This window comes from Dictyostelium discoideum (genome assembly GCF_000004695.1).
Source record: "Dictyostelium discoideum AX4 chromosome 1 chromosome, whole genome shotgun sequence".
Taxonomy (NCBI): Eukaryota; Evosea; class Eumycetozoa; order Dictyosteliales; family Dictyosteliaceae; genus Dictyostelium; species Dictyostelium discoideum.
The window spans coordinates 772,748-797,565 of NC_007087.3; the positions used below are offsets into that span (position 1 = coordinate 772,748).

General features: G+C 21.8%; 10 protein-coding genes across 10 annotated transcripts; 5 read left to right on the top strand and 5 right to left on the bottom strand.

Annotated features, from left to right (window-relative positions):
* Positions 1–1,582: 1,582 nt before the first annotated feature.
* On the top strand, positions 1,583–3,190 carry DDB_G0267746 (hypothetical protein; the record flags this gene model as incomplete). Its single annotated transcript, XM_642187.1, has 1 exon — positions 1,583–3,190. The coding sequence occupies one exon, from the start codon at positions 1,583–1,585 to the stop codon at positions 3,188–3,190; it is 1,608 nt and encodes a 535-aa protein (XP_647279.1).
* A 386-nt stretch (positions 3,191–3,576) lies between these two features.
* Positions 3,577–5,752, bottom strand: cdc45 (cell division cycle protein 45; the record flags this gene model as incomplete). Its single annotated transcript, XM_642188.1, has 3 exons — positions 3,577–3,736; positions 3,815–5,457; positions 5,621–5,752. The coding sequence occupies 3 exons, from the start codon at positions 5,750–5,752 to the stop codon at positions 3,577–3,579; spliced, it is 1,935 nt and encodes a 644-aa protein (XP_647280.1).
* A 420-nt stretch (positions 5,753–6,172) lies between these two features.
* DDB_G0268342 (hypothetical protein) lies at positions 6,173–7,217 on the top strand (the record flags this gene model as incomplete). The annotated part of the gene is made up of 3 exons (XM_642189.1): positions 6,173–6,274; positions 6,392–6,895; positions 6,948–7,217. The coding sequence occupies 3 exons, from the start codon at positions 6,173–6,175 to the stop codon at positions 7,215–7,217; spliced, it is 876 nt and encodes a 291-aa protein (XP_647281.1).
* Positions 7,218–7,430: 213 nt separating this feature from the next.
* On the top strand, positions 7,431–10,490 carry DDB_G0267750 (hypothetical protein; the record flags this gene model as incomplete). The annotated part of the gene is made up of 2 exons (XM_642190.1): positions 7,431–7,817; positions 7,941–10,490. 2 exons carry the CDS (start codon positions 7,431–7,433, stop codon positions 10,488–10,490), a joined length of 2,937 nt encoding a protein of 978 aa, XP_647282.1.
* A 314-nt stretch (positions 10,491–10,804) lies between these two features.
* On the top strand, positions 10,805–13,486 carry DDB_G0267752 (hypothetical protein; the record flags this gene model as incomplete). The annotated part of the gene is made up of 5 exons (XM_642191.1): positions 10,805–11,235; positions 11,326–11,621; positions 11,709–12,552; positions 12,641–12,890; positions 12,983–13,486. 5 exons carry the CDS (start codon positions 10,805–10,807, stop codon positions 13,484–13,486), a joined length of 2,325 nt encoding a protein of 774 aa, XP_647283.1.
* Positions 13,487–13,574: 88 nt separating this feature from the next.
* On the bottom strand, positions 13,575–15,253 carry DDB_G0267754 (hypothetical protein; the record flags this gene model as incomplete). Its single annotated transcript, XM_642192.1, has 3 exons — positions 13,575–13,735; positions 13,817–14,917; positions 15,127–15,253. The coding sequence occupies 3 exons, from the start codon at positions 15,251–15,253 to the stop codon at positions 13,575–13,577; spliced, it is 1,389 nt and encodes a 462-aa protein (XP_647284.1).
* Positions 15,254–15,559: 306 nt separating this feature from the next.
* On the bottom strand, positions 15,560–16,186 carry DDB_G0267756 (hypothetical protein; the record flags this gene model as incomplete). Its single annotated transcript, XM_642193.1, has 2 exons — positions 15,560–16,012; positions 16,094–16,186. 2 exons carry the CDS (start codon positions 16,184–16,186, stop codon positions 15,560–15,562), a joined length of 546 nt encoding a protein of 181 aa, XP_647285.1.
* A 275-nt stretch (positions 16,187–16,461) lies between these two features.
* On the bottom strand, positions 16,462–19,098 carry DDB_G0267758 (hypothetical protein; the record flags this gene model as incomplete). The annotated part of the gene is made up of 1 exon (XM_642194.1): positions 16,462–19,098. The coding sequence occupies one exon, from the start codon at positions 19,096–19,098 to the stop codon at positions 16,462–16,464; it is 2,637 nt and encodes an 878-aa protein (XP_647286.1).
* A 453-nt stretch (positions 19,099–19,551) lies between these two features.
* tbck (RabGAP/TBC domain-containing protein) lies at positions 19,552–22,899 on the top strand (the record flags this gene model as incomplete). Its single annotated transcript, XM_642195.1, has 3 exons — positions 19,552–20,002; positions 20,137–20,336; positions 20,449–22,899. The coding sequence occupies 3 exons, from the start codon at positions 19,552–19,554 to the stop codon at positions 22,897–22,899; spliced, it is 3,102 nt and encodes a 1,033-aa protein (XP_647287.1).
* Positions 22,900–22,973: 74 nt separating this feature from the next.
* On the bottom strand, positions 22,974–24,608 carry DDB_G0267762 (hypothetical protein; the record flags this gene model as incomplete). The annotated part of the gene is made up of 1 exon (XM_642196.1): positions 22,974–24,608. One exon carries the CDS (start codon positions 24,606–24,608, stop codon positions 22,974–22,976), a length of 1,635 nt encoding a protein of 544 aa, XP_647288.1.
* Positions 24,609–24,818: the final 210 nt, after the last annotated feature.

Here is a 24,818-nt window from a genome sequence, read left to right on the forward strand (position 1 = left end):
GTTATTTGCAAAAAAGAGTGTGTGGGTGTGGGTGTGGGTGTGTTGTAAATTGAGTAGTTAGGTGGGGAATTTTTTGTGTATATGTGTTTTGATAACTGTGGTATCAACTATAAGGTATTGGATATTATTTTTTTATTTTCTTATTTTTTTATTTTTTTTATTTTTTAAAAAATCACGTACAAATAAAACTTGCAGAGAGAGAAATAGAGTTAAAAAAAATAATAATAATAATTAATAATATATGTATGTGTGTATGTGGGTATATATATATATATATAATATTTTGTGTTTGTGTGTGTTTGGTTGATAATGTGGGTGAGGGGTTTTTTTTATTTTTTTTTATTTAATTTTATTTTTTTTATTACTTCTATAAATATTTGTTTTGTAATAAGTCTCTATCATCATCAAAAAAATGGGACGAGTTTTTAAAATTTGAAAAAACAAAAAAAAAAATGAAAACGAAAATGAAAAAAAAAAAAAAATTATTAATTACCCCCCCATGTTTCATTATATGATTGCCTTTAATTATTGAAAAAAGAAAAAAAAAAAAAAATCAATATTTTTCATAATTATAATTATTATTATATTATTAAATTTATAAATTCAATATACAGTATCACCAGGTTATTATCATTATTATCATTATTATCTCAACTAAAATTTGAAGAGATATTTTTATTTTTTTTTTTTTATTTTTTTTTTTATTTTTTTATTTTTTTTTTTTCCCAACTCTAATACACAATAAAACAGTTTTCACACCACTCACAAATTCACCCCACACCCCACAATAAAATATCATATCATCATTATAGGGAGCACTCTATATATTATGTAAATTAAAATTTTATTTTTTTAAATTTTAATTATTTTTTATAATTATTTTTTTTTTATTTTATTATTATTAATATTTTTTTTTTTTTTTTTTTTTTTTTTTCATTAAAATTATTTTATTTATTATTAAAAAAATTTCTTGTACATATTTTTTAAAAAATTATTTATTTATTTTTCAAAAAAAAAATAATTTCACACACACACATTCTAACACAAAAAAAAAAAAAAATAACATATAGTTATTATTATTGTTTTAATTTTCATTCAATTTCTTTAATATCTATTTTATTCAAAAAAAATAATTATTTTTTTTTAATTTATTTTTAATTTATTTTTAATTTATTTTTGTTTTATAATAATAAACTAATAATAGCCAATAATAATAATTTATAAATTTTTTTTTTTATAATCATTTTTCAATTCCAAATAAATTAATAGCATCATACCAATATTAATTAAAAAAAAAAAAAAAAAAAAAAAAAAAAAAAAAAAAAAAAAAAAAAAAATCTAAAAAACAATTAAACTTTTAATTTTCCGATTCATATTTTTTTTTTTTTTTTTTTTTCTCCCTCTCACAAATTTATTTCTTATAACTTTTTTTTTTTTTTTTTAAAAAAAAAATTTTATTTTATTTATTTATTTTTAATTTAAATTAATTGTTAAAACTTTTATTTATTTATTTTATTTATTTTATTTATTTTATTTATTTATTTTATTTATTTATTTATTTATTTATTTATTCAAATAAAACATGTATAATACAATCAACAACTATAATAATAATAATAATAATAATAATAATAATATAGTCATTGATAATAATGATAAATTATTTTTTTCAATATTTAGAAATATTTATATAAATAAAAAAATATTTCAACATATTAGAATATTTAAAATTGTTGATAAGGAAACAACACAACCAAATAAAAAATATTTTAATAATGGTTCATTTACAAATTATAATGTTAAATTTAGAGAATTTTCAATAAAATCTTTATTAGAATATAAAAATAGAAGTTATATTAAAAATTTAACAATAAAATCAAATTCATATAAACAACAATTACAACAAATTCAAACTCAAATTCAACCACAACAACAAGCTCAACAAACCCAACAACAACAAACCCAACAACAAGCTCAACAACAAACCCAACAACAAATTCAACAACAACAACAATTAATTTTAGAAGATGAAGATTATTTAAATTTACCAATTGGTTTAATTGGAGAATTTGTTGAGAATTTAGAGATTGAAAAGGAGGGATTGGTTTTAATGCCTGGTGTTATACCACCATCTGTTCAAACATTAAAATTAATTGGAAATCAATTTTTAGTACCAGGTTGTATACCATCATCAGTGAAAACATTGATAATTGTAGGATCAAAACAAATGATTGTACCAGGTGTTATACCATCATCAGTTATCGATTTAAAATTATTAAATTCTGAACAACCAATTTTACATGGATCAATACCACAGTCATTACAATCATTAGAATTTGAAAATAATAATGAAATGTCCAGTTTACCAGGCATACTTCCAACACCATCACAAATTAAGAAAATCAAATTTGGACCATCCTTCAACTGCCAATTGAAGCCAGGCTTCATTCCATCGCTATTACAAGGTGGCCAAGTTGAGGAAATTGATTTTTCATTCTGCCAAGGCGCCTACAATAAGCCATTGGTCGATGGCGCAATCCCCAACACCGTCAAGGTGATCCATATGTCTAAAGAGTTTAATCAGCCTTTGGAAAAGGGTTCTTTCCCATCAAGTTTGGAGGAACTCTATCTATGTGGTCAATTTAATAAACAATTAACACCCTATTCAATTCCAAAGAATTTGAAGACTTTAGACCTCGGCTACAGTTTCGATCAATCCATTGTACCTGGTTCACTACCAAATTCAATCATTGAATTGGGTATGAGTGTTTGTTTCAATCAGTCATTGCAATGCGGTAGTTTACCATTAAATCTTCAAACCTTAGAATTTGGTTCAAAATTCAATAAATCAATACCATCCGATTGTTTACCTTCGACATTACAATCATTAAAATTTGGTGATGATTATAATCAATCAATTATTCCAGGTTCTTTACCTTCTGCTTTACAAAGTTTAGATTTAGGTTCAACTTTTAATCAACCAATTGAATCAAATACAATTCCACAAAAATTAAATGAATTATATTATAGTAATTCTTTTAAACAATCAACTAAAAATATTCCATCATCATGTACTTTAATTGAATATTATATTAATAATAATAATAATAATAATAATAATAATAATAATAATAATAATAATAATAATAATAATATTAATATTAATAATAATAATAACCAACAAGAATAATTTAAAAAAAAAAAAAAAAAAAAAAAAAAAACTAATCGAACAATTACAAAAAAATTTTAAAGTTTTTAAAACGATAACGATAATTATTATATTTAAATAGTAATAATAATTTTTTATTTAATAATCGAATAAAATTTATTTATTTAAAAAAAAAAAAAAAAAACTAATTTATTTATATTAATTGATTTCATTTTTTTATTTTATTTTATTTTTAACTTTTAACCAAATTTACCAACAATTATCATCATCATCACAACAATCACCACCAACTACAAATAAAATCAAAATAATTCTCAAATTTAAATTAAATAATCCCATTTTTACTATAAATTTATTTATTTTGATATATTTTTTTTATTAATATTTTTTTATTTTTATTTTTATTTTTATTTAGAAATTTGAGTTGTTTGCATTGTACCATGAAGATGTTCTACAAATTTATGTAAATCTGTTTTTGAAACTTCAACAATTGATGTATCAAATGATTGATATTTAAATGTTGCATCTGTATATTCAGCTGATTTTCTAAAATATTCACCAAATGTACTATTATTATAATAAAATGTAAAAAGGTTATTATTATTTATTATTATTTATTAATTTAATATTTTATTATTTACTTACTTTGATTGAATATCAGTACTATGTGAACCAGAAATACCAACAATTAAATAAGAATTTTTATTTTCATTTAAAGCACCAATTAAGAAAGGTCTTTTAGCTTTACCCATTGAAATGAAAGCATCCATCATGAATAAACCTAATTTAGTTAGTGCCAATGGATGAATGAAATATTTTAAATCTGAAGATTCTGTGATGAATGCATATCTGAATGGACCAGACAAGATAACACTACGTTTTTCAATCATTGAAGTTACTTGACGAGTGATTTCCTTTTGTAATTGAATCGATTGTTTTAAACCAATCTTTAATAGATCAATATTTTTATTTGAGATTGAGTCATAAGCTTCCCAAAAATTTTGTTCCCAAATGTCTTGATCCGATTGATCCGATTCTAAATTATCAGACTCCATTAACGCGGTCACTGCATAAACTGTATCTGACGCTGATATTTCTGAATTGTTTGAATACTTTTTAAGAAAACTATTGAAATATAAATTCACCAAACCAAACTTTGGGCCGTTGATAGCGAGTAGTTGTTTCAACTGTTTCTTGTAATGGACATTCATCGAGTTGTACTTTTGCTTCACCTGGTCCAACGGTATGCCCATCATTGCGAATAACGACTCGAGCTGGAACCTGCCTTTGGCTTTCCAGACCCTGAGTTTGCATGCAACATAACGCGAGTTGAATAATGATTCGTAAAGATTCCAATGTCTGTAAAGCATGAATCTGAAATCGTCACTTGGTATAATCTTATCGCCATGCAAGAACATTGACGATGGATGTCTCTTTAAATCCCCATTTTCGTCATAATCATCCTCGTCATTACCTGGCCTATATCTTTCTTCTTGGTCATCATCGCCATCGGTTGGATAATTATTTAAAATTAATTCTTTAAAATTTTTATATTGTTGTTCATAAGAGTCTAATGTAATCTTTTCATGAATGAATTGATCTGTTAAACCCAATACTGCATACCATAATAGATCATCTAAATTTTGTTTATTTAAAAATGTACTTAATGAATACATTGAAACTGCTGCACTCTTTCCATAATAAGTTTTTTCAAGTTTTTCACTCTTTTTCTTCTTTTTCTTTCTATGTTTTCTTTTACTTTTTTTATCTTTTTTATTCTTTTTTTTACTCTTTCTTTCATTTTCATCAATATTTTCACTACCACCATCATCTTCATCATTTTCTGGATTATCTTCATTTTCTGGATCAAACTCAGCTTCTTCTGCTTCTTCTGCTTCTTCTGCTTCTTCAGCTTCTTCTGCTTCATCTTCAACAACATCTTCTTCAGCTTCTTCTTCCTCTAATTCCTCTTCCTCTTCTTCACTATCATCAGATAATTGTTGTAATTCATCTTGTTCAATATAAGTACCATCATCAATGATGAGTACAGATGATTCATTGGTAATATTATTGATAGAGTATGGTCTATGACTATCAATGATATATGCAACTTGTTGATCATTTAAATTTGTAAATACATTTGTTATATCAATATTACCACCACAATTGATCATTATAATAGATTTAATCTCTTCATTCTCTAAAAGTGTTGAATTTACATTCTCTAAATCTTCATATCCTGATACTGCTTTAATATTATATGCTATTAAATCTGATTTTAAAATTTCCTATTAGAATTTAATTTTATTAGGCAGAGAGAGGAGAAAAAAAAAAAAAAAAAAAAAAAAAAAAAAAATAATTTTAGTAAAAAACGCTTCCTCCATTTATTTATATATATAAAAAAAAGTAAAAAAGGAAATTAAAAAGATGATAAATTATTTAGATACATACTGTTAATATTTTACAGGCTGCTATTGAATCACAATCTCTTGCAACTAAAATTAAAACTGATTCACCTTGCACTGAATCACCTTTAATAATATCATAAATTTCTGAAAATTTGGTATCGGTAGTCAATACCATTTTCTTTTTTTTTTTTTTTTTTTTTTTTTTTTTTTATATGTTATTTATTATTATTATAATTATTTATATACAATGAATTAATTTGAATACTCATTATTATTTTTTTTTAATTTTTTTTTTTGTAAAAAAAAAAAATGATATTTGCGAGGGAAATTTTTTTTTTTTTTTTTTATTTTTTTAAACTAAAGGCGCCTAACGTTTTTGAACGTTAAGCTTTTTTTGGAAATTTTTTTTATATTTGTTTTATCTAAAGACCAAACACAAATAAAATTTAATTTTTATTTTTTTTGATTTCCTGATTTGTTGATAAGAGTTTTTTTTTGATATAAACCCAATTTTGAAAAATAAAAATAATTATATTAAAAAAAAAAAAAAAAAAAAGCTTTTACTAAAATTTAAATTTCAAACAAATAATCAGCCATGCCTAAACAATTAAAATACTTGAAATTGAATTACTACTATAATGAACCAATTATTGAAAATCAATTCCCAATGGGTTTACAAGGGTATTTATTGAATTTGGTAATTCATTCGATCAATAAATTGATAATAATTTACCAAATTCAATAAATACTATTAAATTCCCAATTGATTCTTATTTTAAAAAAAGAATAAATTCAAATAAAATCATTAACAAAGCTAAATTTATCAAAATCATATGATTCATCATTAATAGATGGTGTATTACCAAATTCTATTTTAAAATTAAAATTTTCAAATTATACAAATAAATCAATTCTACATACTAGATTAGAATTTAAAATATTTGAAAAGGATGGTAACATATCCCTAAATAATCAATTATCAAAATTTATAAACAATTTATCAATAATACCACCATCTGTTACTAAATTATCAATATTCTATGGTTATGAACAAGTTATTCCCTATCAAATTAAATATATGCATTTAGAATTCTCAAGAAATAACCAATATGATCATTATTATAAACAATTATTATATAATAATGGTGATGGTGATAATAAAATTAAATCATTAAATATTATTTCATTACTTGAAAATAAACCATTAGATATTTATTATGAAAATAATTTTAATTGTTTTAATGGTTTAATTAATTTAAATTTATCAAATTTTGAATACAAGTCATTTAAAAAACCAATAAAACGATTTACTTCATTTGTAAATTTTAAAATGTTTAAGTCTTGGTGAATTTTAATCATCACTAAATCAGAATTCATTACCAGAAACTTTAGAATTATTAGAACTTGGTAAAAATTTCAAACAACCAATTAATAAAAAATGGTTACCACCTTCAATTAAATATATTATAATTAATGATATTAATACTCCAATTTCAATTGGAGATTTACCAAATTCATTAATTTCAATTTGGATTAGAGATAATCATTATCAATTAAAACATTTTAAATATTTTACTCCATTACTTGGTAAACTTAAAATTGTTGATAGAATTAATATCTTTAATATAAAAGAATTTTAAGAAAAAAGTATGAAATTAATTATTAAATTAAATTTTAAATAAAAAAAAAAAAAAAAAAAAAAAAAATAAAATAAAAAAAATAAAAATGAAAATAAAATTTAAATTTAAATTTTCACATTTTCGCGCGTTTCGTTTTTTAATTTTTTTTTTTTTTTTTTTTTTTATTTTTTTTAACATTACAATTTGTTTTTAAAAAAAAATAATATTAAATTAATGGAATATTTTATAGGATATGAAGAAACCTTTAAAGAAATTGAAAAATTTGGTAAAGAATATCCAAAAGAAAAATTATTAAAATTTATTAGAGAGTTTTCATTAAATTGGGTAAATCAAAGAGATATTTCAAATGAACAATTAAAAATATTAAAGAAATCTTTAAATGATCTCATTGAAAATGATAAAGAAAGAACATTATTAGAAAATAGAATAATTCAAATGTGTCCAAACTATGTTATAGCTAATTTTAGTGTTGATGAATATCCTAAAATTTATTTAGAATTTATTAAAGATTATTTAACATGTAATGAAAGTTTAAACCTTTTTGGTAAAGTTGGTAATATTTTAGTATTATTAAAAAAGAATTTAAAAAATTTTAATAAGGTCAGTATATATTAATATATATATATATATATATATATATATATATATATATATATATATATAGATATAAATAAATTTTTAATATTAATTTTTTTTTTTTTTTTTTTTTTTTCCTTTAAACAGAAATTATCAATTGAAATTATAAATTTATTATTTGAATTAAATCATAATTTAATAAATAAAGAAAAAGGAAAAGAAAAAGAAATTTCAGATGATAGTAATAGTAATAATAATAATAATAATAATGAAGAAATTTTAATTGAAAATGAAATGGGAAATTCTAAATTATTAGATTCAATTAGTTTATTAAATTGTTTATTATTATTTAAAGAAATAATTGGTAAAGAAGGATATCAAGGTGAAATTAAAGAGAATATTTTAACTTTATTTAATGGTTTATATGAATTAATTATACCAACTGATGATGAAGTTGAAAGATTTGGAATTTCAATACCATTTGAAAATTTAATATTTTTAATAACCTTATTTCAAGATTACCCAAATAGAGCAGTTTATTTGAATTTATTATTAAAATTTGTATATTTTTTTGAATGTATTCAAACCACACGATATTTTCAAATTAAATATCAAAATGAATTATTAGAAGCTATAAATTGTGAAAAAGTATTATTTGGTAAAAAAGAATCATTCCCATTGGTTCAATCATTAGTTGAACAATTATTAAAACATTGTAAATTTGATGTTTTTAAATTACAAGGTTTTTTAATATCAATTAATAGAAATAGTTATAATGAATATTTTAAATATATTTTCTCAATAGTTGAATTTGATTTAATTTTACCAATAATTCAATCATCATTTCCAACTATAAATGGAAAACAAATTATAAAAGAAATTTTAGAAAATAAAAATTTTGAATTTCAACTTTCAAATAATAATAATTCAAATAATAATAATAATAATAATTTAAATAATAATAATTCAAATAATAATAATAATAATACAGATAATAATAATAATAATATTTTCACTAATATTATTGGTATTGATGAAGGTGAAATTCATAATATTGGTATTGGTGTTAGTGGTGTTGGTAATAGTGATTTTATTAAATTAGTTGATAGATTTGATAAATCGTTAGAATCATTCTTTAGAATTGAAAATTATTATAAAGGTGCAAATAGTAAAGTTGAGAAAAAGTTTTTAAAGAAAACTTATGAAGAAATTTTCAAACAATTAAATGAAACTAAATCAATCAATTCATCAAGTTATTTAGAGTCTTTATTTTTTAAATTGGATCAATTTCCAATTAAATTTAAATTTATAAAAAAAAGATTAAATTTTATTTTATCACAATTGGATTTATATTCAATTAATAATATTTTAAATAATAATAATAATGTATTAAAAAATGAAATTTTAGAAAATTCAATTTATATTGAAAAAGTTAGATTGGAGAATGAAAGAAAAGAGAAATTACCAAGTTTTGAAATTGAGTCATTGGATATGATGCCAGTTGAAATTATTGAATACATAGTAAAGTTTTTAATTGATAGTCCAGAAATGGATCAGTGTAGGAAATTTCAATTATCTTTACTTTCGAAAGATTTCTTTAGAATGGTGCAATCGATAATGAATAGGTCAATTGATAATCCGATTGAGTTGAAGTTTAATCATTTCTTTCATCACGGTACAAATGGTGATGATGATGAATTTAATTTATTACAAAAGAAACAAGTCTCATATTTAAAGTATTGGTCTAGACCGCATTATATTGAAACCGATGATTTCGATAGTTTTCTATACAGGTTGAATGTGGTTGACAGTTTTAGAGATTGGGGTCACATCATTAGTTATACCAATCAATTGAAATTGGTTGCGTTCGATTTCCAAGGTGAATTAGACCACATCTATTTAGATTATTTAAAAAGTAATAAAACTATTCAAAAATTAATCATTAGAACTACTTCAACAAATGCAAATCAATTATCTCAACAAATTATTGAAATGGTGAATGAGAAACAACAAGTTGACATTCATTTACATATTGATGTAAAAGAGGAAGAACCAAATATAAACTATAGAATTAACTTTGATTTAATTCAAGGTTGTACTGTTGGTATTGGTCAATTCTTTGATGAAGATTTCTATAAGAATTGTTTACCAAAAATAAAAGAACTCACTATACTAATTGAACAATGGGATCCACATAATAGTTCTTCCTTTGAAACTGTACCAATTATTGATACATTTTTAAAGAATATTAAATCAACAACAACAACGCCAACACCATCCCCAACATCATTTTCACTAAATCTTTCAAATTTAACAAATCTAACATTTCAATTCAATACATTTGATTCAGGTTTTGATTATTTTGATAAATTAATTAAATTATTTATTGGAAATGCTTCAAATTTAAAAACTATAACTTTTGAAAATCCTGGAGGTGGCGATAGATGTAGTAAACCTAAAAAAGTTATTGCAAATATTTTAAAATCTGTATCTTTTCAAGCTCAACACTTTCCTTCTTTATCTTTCATTAAAATATTTAAATCTTCAAACATTACAATGTTTGAAGATTTAAATGATGAAAAGGATTGGTATAAAATTAATACTTTTAAATTTTTACCAGAACCAAATTTTATTATTTTTAATTTAATTAAAAATAATAATAATAATAATAGTAAAAGAAAATTTGAAGAGATATAAAAATAAATTTTATTTTTTTAAAAAAAAAAACAAAATAAAATAAATAAATAAAAAAAAAATAATCTTCATATAATCTAAATTCGATCGGAGTTTGATTTCAAAGAAATTTTTTCCAGATTTTTAGATTTTTTTTATTTTTAATTTTTTTTTTTTTTTATTTTTAATTTTATTTTTGATTGGAACATTGTTCGAAATAAAAAAATCTATTTTTATTTTTTTTTTTTTTTTATTTTTTTTCAAAAAAATTTCAAAGCCTTGAAATCGATTTCTATTGGTTTTATTGTAATATTAATATTTTATTACATTATTCCATCATGGAAGAAAGTAGTTATGATAATTTTAATATTAATAAATTTAATATTAATTTAAATAAAGTTGGTGATGATGATGATAATAATAATAATAACAATATCGTAAATAATAATAATATTATTTATCCCATAAATGATATAAATAATGAAAATAAAGGAAATACTAAAACTGGTGGGTTTTTAGAAAATATTAAAATTACAGATCAAGATAATTCATTAGGTGAAGAGAATTATGATTTGGAAATAAATTATGAAGTCGTTTTGGTATTTGATAAATCTAAAAAAGTAGTAAGCGACGATCCAAAGTTAACTTGGGATATTATTATAAAAAAAACAATGAAAATATTAAAAGAATTAAATCTGTATTCAGTTTTAAAAGTTGGTACACTTGATGAAAATCATATTTTTATAATTGTTGGTACAACTGATGAATTGTTTGTATTTTATTTATTTTTTGGAAAAAAAAAAAAAAAAAAAAAAAAAAAAAAAAAAAAAGGTTTATTAAAATTAAATAAAATTTATAGGTTAAGACATTATTGTATTGATAATTATATTCAAATTCAAAAGAAAATTGTAACGGAAACAACAAGAATTTCAGAATCAATGCGTTTACATTTAGTTGAAACAATTTTAATTAATTCAAATGATTTAAAGTATATATATGATGATGATTTTGTTATTGATAAATATCCATATGCAAATAAAAATTTTGAAACACTTAAAAGAGAATGTCAAAAGAAATGGTTTTTTCAATCATTAGATATCAACGTTATTAAAGATTATTTTGGTGAGGAAGTTACATTTTATTTTTTATTTTTAAGTATGTAGATTTTAAAAAAAAAAACTAATATTAGTTTATTTGTTGTTGAAATTATTAATATTATTAAAAAAAAAAAAAAAAAAAAAGGATTTTATAATGTTGGTTTAGGTATTGTTAGTTTATTTGGTTTAGCAGTTGCAATTGTATCATATACAAGAGATTCATATAAATTTGCAAGTTCATCATTTTCAATAGCATTGGCAGTTTTATCAACATTATTTTTTGAAATTTGGAAACGTTATGGATCAATTTATTCATGGAAATGGGATCAAGAAGATTACATTGATGATGAGGAACAATTACCATCATTTAAACCAGGTAATTTCTCTGAAGGTGTTTATCATAAAGGAATCTTTTTAAAATCAAAACATTTTGGTAAAAAAGTTAAATACGTTCAAAAGAATATTACAACTAGACCTTATTTAACAAGTTATCAACAAAAAATGAAACTTCTTAAAACCATTGGTACCTTTTCAGTGGTTGTAACATTAGTTTTAATTGTACCAATTTTTACAATTTCAATTTTCACCCTTAGAATAGCCTTAGAATCAATTGAAAATAAAACAGTTGAAAGTGGTATTGGTTCAGTAATAAATGCATTGTTCATTCTATTCTTCAATTTTATTTATAAAAATATTGCATATTTTTTAACTAAATTTGAATCTCATAGAGTCGCTTCTTCATTTAATGCAAGTTATTCAACCAAACTTTTCCTATTCCAATTTGTAAACAGTTTTTCAGGTTTATTTTATATTGCATTCCTTAAAAATAATGTTTATTTATGGGGTGATATTGATTTAGAAGATACATGTAGTACTCCAAATAAAATTGATGGTTTATGGAAAGGTTGTACAGAAGATTTACAATTTCAATTATTTTCAATTTTAGCTGTTAACTTTATTGCTTCAATTTTCTCTGAATTATTAGGACCGTATGTAATCATTATTATTTTTAATTTTAAATTAACTATTAATTAATTAACCATATCTTATTATTATTATTATTATAATTATTATTAGTTGGATTCAATATTATATTAAAATTATAAGACAAAAACCAACAGGATTTAGAGAGAAAATTGAACCATTTGAACAACAATTTTATAGAGATACATTTGATACATTTCAAGAGTTTAATCAAATTATTATTCAATTTTCATATATATCAATGTTTAGTGCTGCATCACCAATTTCACCAATAATTTCATTCTTTCATAATATATTTGAAGAAAGAGTTGATAGTTATAAATTAATTAATTCATTAAGAAGAGTAATATCTATATCTATAATTTTATTAAAATAATAATAATAATAATAATTTTATTAATTTAATTTTTTATTTTTATTTTTATTTTTATTTAGCCAAATTATAATGGTTCAAATGGATTAGGTAGTTGGTTTTTTATTATTGTTTTAGTTGGAATGTTTTCAGTATTAACAAATGTTTTATTAATTGGATTTTCATTCCCAACTTTATTATATTTTACAGATTCTCCATATAATGTATTATGGATTGTATTTATTTTAGAACATTTAGTAATTTTAACAAAGGTAGTTTTAGCAAAAGCAATTCCAGATGAAACTAAAAAATTAAAGAAAAAGAAAGCATCATTAGATTTAATCACAAAATCAATTATGGAAAATGATAGAGAACTTTCAAAATTATTAATTGAAAAAATTAAATCCAATGAAATTCCATTAACAAATGATATCAATCCAGATAGTAATCAAAATAATATTATACCAACTCCATTCACTTCAAAAACTAGACAACGTGCATTATCAATCTCTTCAAAAATTTCAAAAACAATGCATTCTGTAATTAATATAAAACATGATGTTGATTATGAAGATGAAAATAAATAAATAAAATTTCACTAAACATTTAAATGTTAGGTGGTTGATATTATAGTAACAATTAATATATAACATAATTAAATTATAATACATATTTTTATTCTGTTATGAAAATGTTTTCAAAACATTTTTTAATTTTTATAGAAAAGTTAATTGTTAATGTATCGTTTATGATAAAACCATTGTTATTGGCTTGATCACATACTTTAAAAAATTGTAAAGACCAAGAATCATTTAAACCTTTAAATATATCAGTTTCTGAAAAAAAAAAAATTAGAATAATTAGAATATATATAATAATAATATTATTTAAAATAAATAAATATATTAAATTCATACTTGTTTGTAAATCATTTTTTAAAGGATCTTCATTTTCAATTTCAAAAGAGAATTTAATTGTTGATTCAGTTTGATAAAGTTTTACTAAACTAATTGTACAATTATGCCACATTACAGATGAACCATTTGGGTAGACTCTAATTGAGAAAGGTTTATTTTGAGAGAGATTAAAATCTAGTGATAAATATTTCTTTGGTGGATATTGGTTTAATTTATCAGTCCAATTTGAAATTACCCATTTACCACGAAACATGGTATTATCATTATTATATCTATCTAATTTAGCTGTTAATATTTCATTTAAATCATTACAATGACTTAATTCCAATTTCAATTGATTGATTATATCATTTTGTTGATTGAATTGATTATTTATGAATAGTAAATGGTTGTCGCTTGATAGATGATTTGCCAATTGGTTACGTTTGACTCTTTCTTTACAACCACTTTCTTTTAAGATACAATCAATTTCAATCATTGCACAATCAACACTTAAATGGTCATCTAAGTCGCATCTTGCAATTAATTGATCTTGATTACAAGTTGGACATTTAACCAATAACTTTGGACAATGATTTTCAGTATGTGATTCAATATCAACTCTTGAGCAATCTTTACCACATAATGTACAACCTATAATACCATAAGGGCATTCATCTCTATGTTTTTCACTTTGATTATATCTATAGTCATAACCACATATATCCAACTCACTACATAAATCATTTGCATAAAGATTTGTACATTTTAAAAATCTATATTCACATTGCTTTAAATGACTATCTAATTGATCAATTGTTAAAATTTCTTTACAACCATTATTTATATCTTTTATTAATTCTTGAGGTTGTTGTTGTTGAGGTTGTTGAGGTTGTTCAATTTCATTTGCACTTGATCCTTCATTACCATTGCCATTTTTATTATTATTATTTAAATTTAATTCTCTTTTTAAAAATGAATTTGGACAATTTATATTTAATTTTCTAATCTCTTTCTCTAAATATCTATTCTTACTTAATGATTCAATTGATTTAATTTCACAACGACATGTCATACACTCTTTTTTTGATTTTACAATTTTTATAAAACAATTTTTACATGCTTTTAATAATAACATATATAATAATAATAATAATAATAATAATAATAATAATAATAATAATAATAATAATAATAATAATAATAATAATAATAATAATAATAATAATAATAATAATAATAATAATAATAATAATAATAATAATAATGCCACGGTTAGATTAAAACTATTTTTAAAAAAAAAAAAGTTTTTATTTTTTTTAAAAACTTACCAACATGACCATTTCTACATTGTAAAGCTTCAATTAATAAACATTCACATACACAACATGTATAATCATCATTAATATCTTCATTAATCAATAATTCATCAAGTGTAATGCTTATTAGTGATGTCATATTTTATCTTTTTTTATTACTATTATTATTATTATTATTATTTTGAAATGCGATATAGGATAGTTTATCTCAGTTTGAAATTAAATAAAAAAATTAAAAAAAAAAAAAAATAAATGAAAAAAAAAAAATAAAAAAAAAAAAATAAAAATAAAAAAGAAATTAAAATTAATTTTTTTTGGGAAATTTGGATGGGTGTTTATTGTTTATTATAATAATAAAAATCCAATCGTTTTGGTATTGAAAAACACAAAATTGGTGTTTGGTTGATTTTATTTTTATTTTTTTATTTTTATTTTAATTTAGATATTACATTTTAAAAATTCTATAACCAACAATATCTTGATATGTATAATATGATTTTGTAAAACCAGGATCATTAACATACACATAATCAGATTCAGTTGTATCATAACCAGTTGCTAAAACGAAATGTGAACCTTGATTTACATTAATTATTAAAATTAAATCTTTTTTATTTAACATTGAAATGATATCATCCATTGTATATTGTGAAGATGGAAATGAACCAACATAATTAATTTTATTTGAAACATTTTCTAATGATGATTCAACTAATAAATTATCACCTTCATAACCACTATTACTCTTTAACCATGTATTCAATGAACCTGGATTTGAAATTCCATCATCAATTGTAATACCTTTACCTCCAATTGCCATCGAACATGAAGACATTAAACAACCAACATCACAAATTGTTTCTGTAATAATTAAATCATTACCCCAACGTGAATCACACTTTTAAAATAAATAAATAAATAAATAAATACAATACACTAAATTTGTTTTTTTTTTTTATTTTTCAAAAAAATAACCTACTTGTTTATAAAGTGGATATGAAAATGGAATAACTGGTTTTGATGATACATTTCCAATTATAAGGATAATAGCTAAAAATAAAAATAATTTCATTTTTTTTTTTTTTAATTAATATTAATTTTTTATATTTTTAAATTAAAAATAAAAACCTTTCCAAATTTTGAAAAAAAAAAAATAAAAAAAATAAAATAAAATATTTTTTATTAAAAATATCTAAAATGAATCTTTGGAATTTTTAAAAATACCTCAAAGATCCTGGTAAATAAAAAAATAAAATAATATCTTGTTCATTTTTTTTTTTTTAACAAGCGACCTTTGGTAATGTAATTTTTTTTTTTTTTTTTTATTTATCTTTTTTTTTTTTATTTTTAACACAAAGAATTTGCTTTTAATGAAAATTTATCAAAGGTTGTGTTTGGAAGATTTAATTTTGAAAGTTCAAGTTTTACCCATTTTTTTGATTTTTGAATTGCAAATTCATATTCAATTTTTTCATTTGGGAAAAGTTTTATTATTTTTGAAATTACTATTAAGGTAACCCAAATATTATATAATTGATCTGATGATAATTCCACAGGTGCATTACCAATTGAAATTCCCATTTGAGAAATGGTTGACTTTGTCCATGATCCATTTGCTCTTTGAATTCTTAACAAATCAATTAAATCAAATGATGATGATGATTTTGTCTTGGATGATGTTGTTTTTGTAGTTTCTTCTTTGGTTTCACTTTTCTTTGATTTTTTAACAGACTGTCTTGAAATATCTTCATCTACATCGGAAAATCTTTTTTTTGTAATTGTTGTTGTTGTTGTTGTTGTTGGTGCTGCGGTTTTACTTTTCTTAGATTTGGTTAACAGACATTGTGATTTATTTTTAGTTGCACTAACTTGATTTTCAAAACTAAACTGATCAATTATGTCAATGAAATCCATAGATTCTAAAGTTGGTTTAGTTGATTCACACTTAACAATGAATGAGGTATGTTTTGAAAGTATTCCATACTTTTTACTCAATTCAACAATTCTAGTTTTATTATCTTTTTTTTTCTTTCTTTCTTTCTCTTCTAAATCTTTAATTTGATGATATGCTGATAATCTATGAATTTGATTTTGATTTGTTGTTGCTGTTGTTGTTGATGATGATGATGATGATGATGATGATGATGATGATGATGATGATGATGATGATGATGATGATGATGATGATGATGATGATGATGATGATATTATACAATTATTTTTTAAATCCAATTCAATTGGAATTGATAATTTATCACCTTTTGGACCATCACAAGTCATTGTAATAATTAATGGTTTTGAATTTTCAATTGAATCATTAATGATATCTTTTAATCTTGTTGATAATGACTCAATCATTAAATAAACGATCATTCTTTCTTGATAAAATAATGGTCTAATTTGTGAAGGTGATTGAATTATAATATCCTCCTTACAATTATTATTATTTTTATTTTTATTTTTATTATTTGAAAATAATGTTGATAAATCTAATTTAATATTTGAAAACATTGGTTTTAATGAAATATTTAATAATTTCATAACTTGTTTTTCAAAATTATCATTATCTGTAATGAATTCATAATGACCTTTACATGCATTTGATAAACCAATTATTAAATCAATATCTACACTATCACCAATACCATAGGTGAATATACGAGTTGTATTTGACTCTTTTGAGAGGTAATGAATGATTTTATCTCTATGAGGTGCTTCACCATCAGTTAGAATGAAAAGTTGTCTTGGATATTCTGGATTTGGTGGTGATGATAAAATATTTTTAATTGGTGTTAGTAATTCAGTTCCACCTAAATTCGCTTCAATCGATTGAATGTATTTACTAAGACATTCTAATGTTTCATCATTGTAATCTCTTGATACTTTAAATACTTTTTTAAAAGATGATCCGAAACAAACCACATTCACCCTATGTTGATTCTCATTTAAACTTCTAATTATTATTTCCATTGCACGTTTTACTTTCCTCATTGGCTCGCCAACCATTGAACCTGAGCAATCAATTAAAAATATAAATTCACTCTTTTGATTCATATCTTCAATTTTAATATCTTTAAAACTTGAATAATAATTTATCGAAACTGCTAATGAATTTTCAATTTTATTATATTCAATCATTGATTTTGGTTCGTCGTTAATAATACTTGGTTGAATAATTAAAACTAAAGAATCCTCAATACTATTTAATTTATCATTAGATTTTATTTTAATCTCTTTATTATTACTATTATTATATAATACTTTAATAACATCATCATCACCATCATCACTACCACAACCAGTATTGCTACTATTAATATTTAAAATTCTTTTAGAATTACCATACCAATTTATAATTGATTCAATTGAATTTGATAATTTTATTATAATATTTAGATTAAAATTAAAGTTATAGGTTGGGAAAAGACTATGATGAAGGTAATAGTGTAGTTGTCCATTGATGTGAGTACCAATTTCTGATGTGATAGTTAATGTAATTTTAACAGTTTCATTGGGTGGTAGATTACCGATATTAAGGTTAAAGAAATCGAGATCTTCTATTGACGATTTACTTGCTAAAAATGATTGACCACCATTTGCAATTGTGTCATTATAATTGTTTAATGCTTTTTCATGTTCTTTAATTTTACCAATTAATACTACAACTTTATCTTGAGATTCAACTCTAAAATCTGTAATAATCCATGTTGGATGCAATGGTATTTTATATCTTGCTTCAATTGGTGTTTTTGAATCATTTGAATAAATTTGAGTCCATTTCGATGTTGAACTACAATCATTAATTTCTGTATCGATTGAAAATTTGGTTAATTTAAATACTTTTGATTTCTTTTTATTATTTTCAGTAAGAAATAAACCTCTAGATTTCTTTTTTAAATTATTTTCTAATAGTCTATAATAGTTATAATAGTTGGCTTCTTTATATGAATGATTATTATTATTATCGTTATTATCGCTTGACATTTGTATCTAAAAACTAGTAATAAAAAAAAATATAAAATAAGTTCCCAATTTTTATAGGAAAAAAAAAAATTAAAAAAAATCTTTTGGTTTTGAGAAAAACTCGAGTATTTATCGTATAAATTTGAGTTCCCGAGTGTTGAGGTCACACAATATTTTTTTTTTTTTGAAGTTCATAATAAATTTCATTAATCGGTAATAATTATTATTTTTTTTTTTTTATTTATTTATTTATTTATTTATTTGTTTGTTTGTTTGTTTGTTTGTTTATTTATTGTTTATTTATTTGTTTATTTATTAACAATATTTTATTTTTTAAAATTCATAGCAAGCGGGTTCAATATTCATTTTTTTTTTTTATTTTTTTTAATTTTTTTTTTTTTTTTCCATTTTTTAATTTTTTTTTTTTTTTTTAATTTTTTTTTTTTTTTAATTTTTTTTTTTTTAATTAAAAAAATGATGAAAAGCGATGAAGGTGTGAGTGGGAATAGTAATAATAATAATAATTATAAATTCAAAGATAATACATTTAGAAAGTATGGAGTTGAAGTTGTAGCATATGATAATAACAACAATAATAATAATAATAATAATAATAATGATGATAATAATACAGTAACAGTGAATTCAAGAGGATTTCATATTTCAATACATCCATTTTCATTTAGAAATAAATTAACTATTAATCAAAATAATGGTAGTATTGGAGGATCATCATCATCATCATCAACATCAAATTCAGTATCAACACCAAAACCACAATCATTCTATGTCGATGATGCAGGTATTGCTAAACAATTGAATCAATCTGTATTTGATATCTTATCAAGATCACGTTATTTATCTTCATTATCACATGAGAATTTAGCTGAATTCATTGCTGCTGAACCTTCTCAAAAACATCATGGTAATTATTTATTTATTATTATATTTATTAATTGATTGAGATTCATCAAACTGAACTGAACTGAATACACTCACCAATTAGTATACATACTAATTTTACATATTTATTATATAATACATTAATAATGTATTTAGATCAAATGTTAATTGTTTCAGAAGACTATAAGAATTCATTAGAGAAACAAATAGAGATACAAGCGAAAAGACAAACACCAATCCCATCCAATACAATCGGAAGATATGCTTATCAAATATTGAAAGCATTATCATATTTACATAGTCAAGATTTAACTCATAGAAGTTTATCATTGGATAATATTAAATTAGATGATAATGTATGTGTTACATACAATTTAATTTATATAATAATAACTATTATTATTTAAATATTAATTTCTTTTGTTTTATTATTATTTACTACGAAATTTCGTATTATTTTATATTTAGAATCAAATTAAATTAACAAATTATGGACTTTATTATTTATCAGATCATGGGGAGAATGTATCATTCCCAATTGGTAATTTATTATATCTTTCACCTGAATCAATATTAAGAGGTGCAAAAGGATCATCAAATACCAAAGCAGATGTATGGGCATTAGGTTGTATTTTATTACATATTTGTTTAGGTTATTGTATTTGGCAAGATAATAATCCATCAATTGTAACAAATAGAATATTACATTTATCTGGTTATTCAACAACTCAATCTTTTAATTCAATTTCTAAATCATTTGAACAATGTGAATTAAAAAAAACAATAATAAATGAAAAACAACATGAAGAATATGAAGAATATGATGATGATGAAGATATAAGTGAAGAAGAAAAGGAGAAAAGAATTAAAGATATTAAATTAAATAATAGAGATAATATGAATAATTTTATAAATTCATTAAAAAGAGAAGAAAAAGAAAATAGTGATAGTAATAGTGGTAGTAGTAATAGTAATATAGGTATAGGATTAAATGGTTTAGGTAAAGAATTAATTGAAATAATTGAACAATGTTTAATACCAAATCCAATGGATAGACCAGATAGTGAAACATTATTAGATCATCCTTACTTTAATGAATATAAAAATATTGATCCATATCAATTACAATGGATAATTAAACCATTTACAAAGAGTTGGGATTTACCAGATAGTTTAGAATCTTTAACTTTAAAAGAGATTGAATCCTATGGACATATTGGTAGTGATAATAATGGTGGTGGTGGTGGTGGTGGTGGTGAATCTGATAGTGATATTTACTCTGGTAAAGAGATTTATTACTTTTGGAAATTATTAGGTGGTAATATTGAAAAGGAATTAGTTAATAAAGGATTTGCAAAAGCATCACCATCGGTTCATAAATTACCATTATATGTACCAGTTAAAGCCTCATTAACTGAATCAACTAATAGTGGTTTAAATTCACCACAACCCTATCAACATCAACATCATCAACATCAACATCAACATCAACATCCAAATATAATTAAATCAAAAAATTCAACAGTATATAATAATGAATTTTGTTTAGTTGAATTAAGTAATGTTTTTTTAAAAATTAAAGAATCATTTAAATTATATGGTAGTAAAGTTTTTGAAGAAGGTATTGAACAATCAAATAATAATAATAATAATAGATTTAATAATATTGAAAATAATATTGAATTACAAATTATAATCATTAGAGAATTTCATAAATTATTATATCAATATCAATATGATGATCCAACATTATCACAACCAAAGATATATAGATTAGCAAAATTATTTGTACCACCAATTTTAAGAGGTGATATTTGGTCTTCGATTTTAGGTGTAAATGAAAGAGAAGCAAAACAATTGTATAATAGTATCAATTTAGATGTTAAAGGTCCAAATGATAAACAGTTTGAATTGGATATACCAAGATGTCACCAATATCATCCATTATTATCATCAAGACAAGGTCATGTACAATTATTCAAGATTTTAAAGGCATGGTCATTATTGAATTTAGAGAAGGGTTGCTATTGGCAAGGATTGGATAATGTGGCTTCACCGTTTTTAGTACACCATTTCTTTAATGAACCAATTGCATTCGCTTCGTTGAAGGCTTTTGTTGACAAGTATCTCTCCATTCTTTATGTGCCAAATAACCATGCTGCCCTATCAGAGATTATGTTGATCTATCAACAACTATTGGCTTATCACGATCCAGAGTTATTGAATCACTTGATGGATATTCAATTGGATCCAAACCTTTATTCAATTCCTTGGTTTATCACTGTGTTTGCTCATATCTTACCAATTGATAAATTGGAGATACTTTGGGACTCGATTTTATTATGTCCTTCAAGTTTACCAAATTTCATTGCTGCCTCTATGATCATCCAATTCCGTGATTCAATTTTAAAGATGAATTTTGAAGATGGTATAACAATGATGTCCATGATTCCATCGGTTGATGTTCATAAATGTGTTTCCGACGCTTTATCAATGTTTAATAAAACACCTCTAAGTACAACTGTCACTAAATTCGTTTCAAATACTGATCAAGAGCTATGGTGGATGCAAGAAGTACCCTTTGAAAAAAGAAAATTAGAATTATTCCCACGTATTGATATTCATGATTTAATCAATGATCAACAAAAGGTAATACTAGATATTAGAACACCTTTACAATTTCAACAAATTCATTATCCTTCCTCTATAAATGTTAATCCAAAGTTATCCAAACTTCAGCAACAAATGGAACAATATAAAGGTCAACAAATTGTTGTAATTGCCCCAAAAGATCAAGGTGTAGATTTCACAAATCAATTAATTCAATGGAAATTCCCTTTTGTTTCAATGTTAAATGGTGGTATGGATTCTTTAGAACATGGTGCTCATAGTTTATTAATAATTTCAAATAAAAATTAATAAAATATTAATAATAATACCAAAATACATACACAATTATATTATATTTTATTTTATTTTATTTTTTATTTTTTTCAATATAAATTAAATTCATATTTCTTTTTAAATATTTTATTAAATATTTTATTTATTAATTCTGATTCAACTATATTTAATTTACCAATTAATGGAAGTAAGAATTTAAAACAATTGTTATTTAATTGATAATGTTTATTTGAAATCCAAATTGATTCTAATGAATTTGGTGGTAAAGAATTTATTGAAATTGGTGTTTCATCATTTAAAATTATAATATGTTTAATTGAAATTGGTAACCATTTTTTATGAACTGGTTGTTTAAATTCTAAACCTAATTCTAAAAGTTCCAATTGTTGTGGTAATGTATTTGAAGTGATTGTTGAATTATAGTTACCAATTCTTAAACATTTTAAATTTGTAAAAACTTTAAAATCTTTAACTGGTTTAGTATAGGATTTATAATAAAATTCACTTAAATCTAATTTTATTAAATTTTTTAAACAAGTTTGTGAATGGTAATCTAATTTATAATCACTTTCAATGATATTCACTTTAATTGATTTAATACTTTGAAATTTATTTAAAAATAATTTTGATGATTTTTCAAATATCCAATAAAATAAGAAAATTGGTGTTGTTGCATTTAAATTTAGTGAACTGAATTGTGATGATAACAATTGTGGTTGTGGTGGTGCTTGAAATTGACCATGAAATGAGTTATAAAAAATTGTTAAATTTGTAACTGATGGTGGTATCATGGATATTATATCTATGTTTGAGTCATTTAGTTTTAATAAGTTTGATATTTCTTGATTTGTTGATAAATTACCATTTTTATTATAAACTTTTAATTGTAAATGTTTCATTCTCCAATCATTAAAATAAGCAAATGGTTGAGTTCTTAAATTTGTAATTTTAAGTTTTTCAAGTTTATTAGGTAGAGTTGTACCACTCTTGATTAAACACATATTATAGTCTCTTGGTAATGTTAATTTCTTTAATGATTGTGGTAATTCATTTGAACCAATTTCATGTTTAAAACTTGAATTTGAAGAAAACTTAATCTGTTCAATTGAATTAGGTAAATTTTTTATTGATTGATTGAATGAATGTCCAAAAATAATTACTTTTAAAAATTTTGGTAAAACATTCTCATTTAATTCTTTATTAAAATAAGTTCCAAATTTTAATTTTCTTAATGATATTGGTAAAATGTTAACACCAATTTCTTGATTAAAAATTGAACTAAATTCTAATATTGTTAAATTTGAAAATATTGATAAACTGTTATTTGTTGACGATACAAGTGGTATATCTGGTTGATTATATACATTAAAAATTAAATGTGTTACAGGTGGTAAATTTTCACATAAATTGAAACTATTTCTAATATTATTTGGTTGATATAAACTTATTGATTCTATATAGTTTGGTAAATTATTTAATTTTTCACTAATTTCTTCTTTTTTAATATCAACAAATTTTATAAATAATGATTTTATAAATTGTTTATTATCTTTTAAGAATTGTTGTTGTGAAAAGTTGACATCAACTGAAAATGAAAATAAATTAAACATTATTAAATATTTAAAAATTAAATTCTTTAAAACACAGTTTCTCCATATTTTAAAAAATAATAAAGAATTAACATCATCATCATTATCACTAACATCAATCTCTATCTCATTCATTTTGAAATTTTTAAAAAAAAAAAAAACAATGTTTATTTTTAATGAATTGATTGTTTTTTTTTTTTTTTTTTTTTTTTTTTTTTTTTTTTTTTTTTTTTTTTCTTTTAGCCATTTTCTTTGATGATACAGATATATTCAAAAAAGGACATTTTTTATACCAGTAATAAAAATCATTTTGCAATCTTCAAAGTAGTTTCTTGAGACTTTATA